General features: G+C 52.1%; 1 protein-coding gene across 1 annotated transcript; it reads right to left on the reverse strand.

The window, feature by feature from the left end:
- Positions 1-1,873: 1,873 nt before the first annotated feature.
- On the reverse strand, positions 1,874-4,143 carry LOC143025405 (uncharacterized). Its single transcript, XM_076185031.1, has 2 exons — positions 3,924-4,143; positions 1,874-3,773 (listed from the first exon to the last, which is right to left on the reverse strand). Exon 2 carries the CDS (start codon positions 3,708-3,710, stop codon positions 2,013-2,015), a length of 1,698 nt encoding a protein of 565 aa, XP_076041146.1. The 5' UTR covers positions 3,711-3,773; positions 3,924-4,143; the 3' UTR covers positions 1,874-2,012.
- Between the last annotated feature and the right edge of the window lie 4,039 nt (positions 4,144-8,182).

Raw genomic sequence — 8,182 nt, forward strand, 5'->3', positions numbered from 1 at the left:
GTGCGTGTGCGTGTGCATGTGTGTGTGTCTGTGTGTGTGTGTGTGAATTAAATGATTACACAAATGTATCTATAGCTATGTAATAAGAAGCATGTATTCAATGTTATGGTTACCCCTGTTATAAATTGTTTTCTCTCGTTACAAACGTTTTCTTTCACAGTGTTTTGTATGTCTACTTCCACACTCACCGGCATCCCTGATTAATGCAAAATTATTTATAATTGTTGAATATTTGATACAAGTATGTTAACAGCGGTCTAATCATGATTAAGCCATTTTCAAATACAGTAAGATACCAATACAACAGGTAAATATTTGTATAGAATTGAATATTAGAATATAGCATGGGCTAGATTACTTCTTTGTCGCGGCTAGTGCCGCTTAAATCGTTTTTATCGGCTTAAGAAACCTGCACAGCGAAGCTATATCGGTAATCCCCTACCACACTCCTGGCCAAATGGCCACTTCCGAAAGGGAGTGTGTGGTTGGACATTCCGCATAAATCATCGGAAATTTAAAATTCCCGGCTCTGTGCAGGTGGCGCAAGCGTCTACAACCCCACCTCCCCCTCCCTATCCCCTCCCTTCTTACTCGGCCGCACGGATTGAGCCGTCACTTCAATGAGAAATGAAGGCTTCGCCTGTGGGAGGAGGGAGGGACCCTAAATCTGTGCAGGTTTCTTAAGCCGATAAAAACGATTTAAGCGGCACTAGCCGCGACAAAGAAGTATTATCGGCTGAGAAGAAACCTGCACAGCGAAGCTATGCATGAGACGAGGATAGGTGGGAGGAGAAGGTGAAGCCCAAATTGTAGTCGAGGACAGGGCTCAAGCCGTTATTACGTGTGTCTCGTATGGGAGACTATTCATCTTATCATTCAGTAGAGGGGAGACAAAAAGCATCAAGTACTTATATCGATATCAATATCAATATATATATATATTCATTTATTTGTTTATTTTTTATAAAAATAATATTGTACAATTTACATAGTGCATAAATTCTATGTAGAATATTGTATCTTGCTCAGCGGTTCCTGGGCCTTCCCCTACCCCTCGGTCGCCCTTTGCCCCCCATCAATTGCGAAGAGAGGGGTGGAGCCGTTCCCATGGCGACACATGGGACAGGGGTGATCGAGTGGTAGAGATACCGTGTCCTGAAGGAAGTTGCTGATGCCCAGCCCCCAAGGTCCTGCACCCGTTCCACAGAGTGGGTGCGGAGAAACGCCAGCGATGCCGCGAGGCCTCTGATGTTGTGGGCGTGGGGGGCATGGCCCGGGTCGGCCTTCTCTATAACGCGGCAAAGTAAACGCGCCAGGGACCTCGGGGTTAGGGGGTTCCGAGATTTCGAATTGTAGAAGAGATGATCCTCGGACACCCCTTCCGTGCGTTCCACGTAGTCTTGAAACGCACGGACCGGGCACAGCGGGTGTGGGTTTCCTTCCTCCAGGAAGGATGGTATTCTGATAGGGCCAATCATGTCGTCCGCCTGCTCATTCTTGGCTAGGAATGTAGGTGATGGAGCGAGAGTTAGGGCAGAGCAGTCCTCCTCCAGTTTGGAGAAGGACTGGTGGCGGGTGATCGCCGCCAGCTGTGACGCCCTGTAACCCGTAGCCAGGGCGAGCAGGAAGACGGCACGTTGAAGGAAGTGTTCCTCCTCCATGATGGTCCCTTCGAACGTCAGGTACTGCAGAACACGATGCAAGGACCAGGCTAGGACCGGCTGACGTCTCGGCTCTCTCGAGGCGCGGATCCCCTTCATTAGAAGGTTTCGCGCCCTTTGTGGCACTGTGATGTTCATGCCGAAGTAGAGTGGATCAGCGAGGGCTGCGTAGGTGAGCCGAGATTGTCGCCGGTGCCCTGTTGGTGGTGTCAGCTAGCCAAGACAGGAAGTCCAGAACTGTGCTAGCGGAGATGGTCACTATCGCGTGTCTCCGAAGGAAGTCCTGGAATCTCCGCCAGCAGGATTCATATTGCCGCACTGAGGATGGACGGTGAGCTCTCAGCATCTTGTCTACTGCCTCTGTAGAGAAGAGTTGGCCGAGAGCTCCCCGTAGAAACTCCAAGCGTGAAGTCGAAGTGACGCTTGGAGAGGTGCGGTAAGGCTGCTGGCCAGGCAGGCTGACCCTAGTAGAAGGGGAGAAGGGCACCACTTCATTAGCTCCCCGAACCACGGCTGAGCTGGCCAGTAGGGAGCTATCAGGAGGACCCGACCCTTGAAGGACCTGAGGGTCTGCACCACCTTCAGGAGGACCGTTGTCGCTGGAGGAGGAAATATGTAAACATACTTCCAGCGGTTCCAGTCCTCCGTGAAGGCGTCCGGGCCTCCTGCGCGTGTTCTGTGGTTGTAGGAGAGGAAGAGGGGGAGCTGGGTCGTGCTCGGGGAGGCAAATAGGTCCACCTCCGGGGTGCCGTAGCGGAGGGAGAGCGACTCGAACACTTGTGGACGTAGTTGCCACTCCACCGATGTCTCCCGGAACCTGGATAGAGCGTCCGCCCATTCGTTCTCCCGGCCCGGAACATACTTCGCCGAGAGAGAAATGGCCCTGCGTGATGCCTCGGCGAAGATGTCCTCCGACAGGGCTAGGAGTGGACCTGATCGGGCCGTACCTTGCCTCTGCACGCACTGTACTGCCGTCACATTGTCCATATCGAAGCGGACGCTCGTGTAGGAGATTTCGGGGTGCCGTTCGAGCCATTCTTTTACCACTATCAGCTCCCGAAGGTTGATATGTAGCGACCTTCTCTCTTCCGACCATCCCCCGCACGCTTGATGTCCCCAGCTCGACTGGAAGCCCCACCCTATGTCCGAGGCGTCCGTCGCTACTGTTATCCGAGGTGGGGGCGGGGACCATGGGACTGACTGGCGTAGGACCCCTGGCCGAAGCCAGGGACGTAACAAGCTGTGGAGTGTTGAGGGTACCGGCCTGGGAAGGTCGCGCGGGAAGAGTGGGATGCTCCTGTTGACCTCTCGCGTTAGCCGTCGGTGTTTCAAGCGGCCCAGTGGAAGGGCCGGGGCCGCGAAGTTGAGGCAACCTAACAGGCCCTCCCACTGACGGCGGGAGAACGTTTGGGAGAAGAATGCCCTCCTGACACAGCGGAGTGTCCGAAGAGCGTTGTCTGGAGCCAGTGACAGGGAGGCGTTGATCGTGTCCCACTCGATCCCGAGCCAATGAAGTTTTTGTGTAGGGGTGAGGGTAGATTTGTCCCAGTTTACCTTGAAGCCCATCTCCGTCAAGATTCTTAAAGCCACCGAGACATTGGTTGATGCACCCTCCTCGGTGGGCGAATGTATCAACCAGTCGTCCAGGTACATGAGTGTGGAGACGCCTGCCTCCGCCAAGCGTGCGCCTACCACTCTCGCTAGCTTTGTGAAGACCCTCGGGGCAAGCGAGAGTCCGAAAGGGAGTCTGGTAAATTGATACGTCTCCCTCCCGACCTGGAACGCCAGGAACCGGCGAAATCGGGGGTGGATGGGGACATGCCAATATGCGTCCTGAAGGTCCAGGGACGCTAACCAGTCTCCCTCCCGGAGCACTGACCGAACCTGAGCCACCGACACCATCTTGAATCGCAGGGGTTTCAAAAATTTGTTCAGTGCGCTCAGGTCCATAACCAGTCTCGTTTTCCCTGGGTCTTTCTTTGGTACGGTAAAAAGACGGGACAGAAAGACCCGACCTGTCGCTGGTTCCACTATTCCTTTTTCCTTCATGTCTCTCACGTGGGGCAGCACTGAAGAGGACACCTTGGATGACGCGGGAGGGTGGCGTAGTGGCTGTGGGAGGAAAGAATAAGGAATCAGCTTATCGGTAGTAATGTGTATATCCCCCCCCCCCCAAGCCTGAAGGGCTGGGGCAAGTTACTATCCATACTATGTAAGAGTATCACCACAGTTCCCTCAGAGGATAAAGGTAAGGAGACCCACCGGGAGAGAGACCCAAGGCCAGGTGAGTCCCTGGCGGATGACCCTGGAGGCCCATCCGTGCGCAGGCCACGCGTGGTGCCAGCCCAGGAGACACCCCACTTGGGGGCCTTCAGAAGTTCTTGAACTTTTGCTGTTGTTGCTGCTGATGTTTTCGTTGGTTGGTGGTCCTCTGGGGTTGGGAGGAGGTGTGGTGTTGCGATTGTTGGCGCCGAAATGTCTGGGGCTGTTGCTGAGGCGGGCGCTGGGTTATCCTCCCTGTGGGTGGTGGACGGTATGCCCGCTGTTGTTGTTGATGTTGTTGTTGTTGTTGTTGTTGTTGGCGCGCGTATGGGGGCGGGCGCCTGAATAGAGAGTGGGACCTGTAAGCAGGTAAGGGCCGAGGTCTCGGTTGGGATGGTTGTTGGATCTGGATGACGGTCGGGACCGTAGCGAAGACGCGGTCTGTCGCTTCCTGGTCGAACAGACCACGGGAAAGGGGAGCTGCTCTCACCACGCCCCGGCGAGCTATCTCCGGGGCCGACCGCGCTGCAGACTGACGAGCTGCCAAACGAGCCGCGGTGAAGGCCCTCGCTGCTGGGGGTAGGGCTGATGACGCCATGTTGGCTGTACCCTCTGCCACGGTAGAGAGTGCCGCCAGGGTGTCTCTGCATACATAAAACACGCGAATCAAATTAGTAGGGCGAGAAGGATCCCGATCCCCGGAGGGTGTAATAAAGTCACATTGCTCAATTGTAGAACGTATAACATATGCGAGGCCGAGGTCGTTTCCGAACGACCTCGTCCTTGGGTGCTAGTCAAGAGGCTCCGTCCTGGGTGAAGACGCTACCTGAGCGTCTCTCGCCAGGACAGGTCTGGACCCTCTGTATACATTGAAATATCCCACTCACCTCAATTCTTCCCGCGGGAAGTCCTCAAAGCTCGTGGCGAGCGTCGTCAGCCAGTTCCTCATCATCGCGATTGCCGTGACGGTCGAGATGGTAGAGGCAAGGTCTTGTCTGGTCGAGGCCTCCGTCGTCAGCAACTTAGTCTCCGGTTCACTAAGTTGATGGGGGAGGGCGGGGTCCCTGCCAGAGTGCCATAAGCAATCGCGCAGACCCTCCGGCGCGAAGGGTGGTGGCAGGACGACGGGGAATGATGAAGGGATATGCCGTCGAGGAGGAACCGTCTTGGGTTGGTCTTGGGCCCGCTCGAAGAGAGCAGGGATGTCTAAGGCCTTCTCCCCTTTCTCCTGCGGGAACCAGGCGTTTGGGGAGAGTGCTACCGCCGGTGAGTCCCCCGACCTGTCGACAAACATATGCCCATCAGGGTTTAAACGAGTGTTCTCCAGGAGAGCACCTAATGCGTCCAGAGTGTTAGAGGTGGAAATCCTGGAGGGCGTGGAGGCCGGGGCGGAGAGGGGTCGAATCTTATATAGAACCTTAGCCCCCTCCGCGTCGTTGGCCCACTTTAGGATAACGTCATCTCTCCTCCTCCAGCCCTCCGGTAGCGAGTAGTCGGGAGACCAGGCCACTAGCTTGTGATCTTCTCCAAACGAGTACTCCCAGGACCGGGGAAGGTCACACCATGAGAAGGGGCGGAACTCAAAAGAGTCCGTCATGGTAGGAGGATAAGGAAAAGAACTGTAGTGGTCCTCCACCCCGTCCAACCCGACGGACGTCTGATTGGGGGGTTCCTCCTGAGAGGGGCCTTCTAGTCCTATACCTGTCGCCGGCACGGAGGGGCGGAGGGAAGGACCAGGAGGGAGAGTGGGAGGGGGGCTAGAGCCGTAGGTTCAATAGGAGGTTGCTCTGGAGAGGGGTGCGTTATGATTTGCGCGGTCTGAAAGGCCGGATAATGTGATAGGGCCGATTCAAGGACGGGGCCTATCAGGGACGGAAGGAGGGCAGCCACTTGGGCGGCCAGAGTTCCCTCTCCCCTCGTGTCGTCCTCCGGCTCCCTGCCCTTGTGGGATTTACGGCGAGGAAAAGGAGAGCGAGGAAGGGAGGGTGAGTTGGGGGGAGAGGCTGTGGAGGGTGGGGACAAGCTGAGCGTCCTGGACCTCGGTGAGGCAGACCTCTTTTTCGAGCGAGATTTCCTGCCGGGTTCACGTGAGTGAACTAGGGAGGAAGACGAGTTCGTGGGGGTGCTTGACAAAGCAAGCCGTAAGGGTTTTAAGGACCCTTGATGTTCGGATGTATGGGGCTGCCGAGAGGCCTGAGGACGCTCGGGGACACCATACTCCGCAACATCAGACTCGTCCCCTTGTACTCCGAGAGGCCCAGGTTGTCCACCAACGGAAGTCTCGGAGACATAGGGAGACGGATGGCGAGGGCGAACGAGGCCCAATTCCACTCCTAACGCCGGATCCGCCCACACCAGGGGGGGGGGTCGTCAGCGGATTTCAATTTCCGAGCTCTGCGCCATGCCTCCCGAAGGTGTCCGAGGGCGGCTAGCTTGGAACGGGTTTTGGGAGGAGCAGCACGAATCTCCTCAACCCGCGCTTTGCACACAACGCAGGCTAGGGGGTTAAAGCCAGCTTGTGAGAAACAAGGGGCATGGCGGGAGCAGAGGTCGTGGTGGCCGTCTGACGAGATCCTGGCTGTGCAGCCGGATTCCACACACAAGCGTTTGGTCTGAAAATAGAATAATGATAATCATAGACGGGGTGTCCCAAAGGTGTCTGGACACAACACCAAAGGGGAAAAACTGCAGGAGAACTCCCTACGAGAACACAAGAGCACGAGCTGGAACCAGACTTACCGGCATGAAAGACGGGGGGTTGTTGAGTGACCGACTCGTCTGGTTCCGCGATGCTAAGTGACGGCTCAATCCGTGCGGCCGAGTAAGAAGGGAGGGGATAGGGAGGGGGAGGTGGGGTTGTAGACGCTTGCGCCACCTGCACAGAGCCGGGAATTTTAAATTTCCGATGATTTATGCGGAATGTCCAACCACACACTCCCTTTCGGAAGTGGCCATTTGGCCAGGAGTGTGGTAGGGGATTACCGATATAGCTTCGCTGTGCAGGTTTCTTCTCAGCCGATAATGGTAATATTCCCAACATTTTATTGCAGATTTCTTCCACTAACGACAGAATTCTATTCAGTTTTGAGATTGATTCTAAATAAAATAAATCATTGATCGATAAATCTACTATTATCCCGTGTTTGACCTTTTCAGCTAAAACAAATACATACGTACATACATACATACATACATACATACATGCACACATACATACATACATACATGCATGCATATATACTATACAGTGGGATTCCATTATACGTTCATATGGGGTTGTGAAAGAAAATATCCTCCATCCTCTCTCCCCCTTTTCTCTCTTTTCTCCCTTCCCTTTCCTTCTCTTCCTACAAAAAAAAAAAAAAAAAAATTACAGTGCACTAATGTCCAACATGAAAATAAATAACACGGTTCATAAAAGAAAACTAATTTAATACAAATAATTTTACATATAATTCTTCAAGCATGCTTAACACAGAAAACGAAAGTTACATTCAATTTGACTGATAACATATTGCCTTTCATTTAAATTAATGTTTTGTCAAAAGGACCTTTCTTTTAAAATGTAAACAGTTCACATTTTTGCCTCCAATATATTCAAGATAAAAAATTAAACCTGCATTATACTATAGAAAACGATTTTTTAAGGTATAACAATAATTTATTGAAATGAAGAGAAAAATATAGAGAATAAAGAGAAAAGATAATATAGAGAAAAAGTGTCTTGGTTGAACGTTTCTAAATGGAAAGAGAAAGAGATGCACTAATTAGAATTAAACTGAACTGTTCAGAATGTCACTACGGTAAACCTTCGATATAACGGACGATATGGGGTCAGGGGTGTGTCGTTATATCGGAAGATCCGTTATAACCGAGGATCCGTTATACCCGATGGAAATGCCGAACAAATCCGTTATATCCCGAAGTTTGTCCGGTATTAGAAATTAGTAAGGTTAGTAATTACAGTATATGATTTTACTCGGTTTTAATAGATTCTTCTCACTATTAGAGTGTATGACAGTATGTAGAGTGTAAGTGTCCAATTATAAAATTTCGTTTCTATTCCAGTATCAAGCGACATATTTTCCACTTCTTTCTTTTTACATGTGAAAGATCTATTTTTTCTATGGAATAGCTACGTTAGGTTAGGTTATATTTCCTCCTTTTTTCCTCTTCCTGTTCCTCCTACTTCTACTAAGTGGAGTAGAAACAAGCCCACACTCACATAACACAGACAGAAAAAAAAAAAAAAAAAAAAA

Source organism: Oratosquilla oratoria, chromosome 5, assembly GCF_046742065.1.
Source record: "Oratosquilla oratoria isolate Oo_2021 chromosome 5, ASM4674206v1, whole genome shotgun sequence".
Classification (NCBI taxonomy): domain Eukaryota; kingdom Metazoa; phylum Arthropoda; class Malacostraca; order Stomatopoda; family Squillidae; genus Oratosquilla; species Oratosquilla oratoria.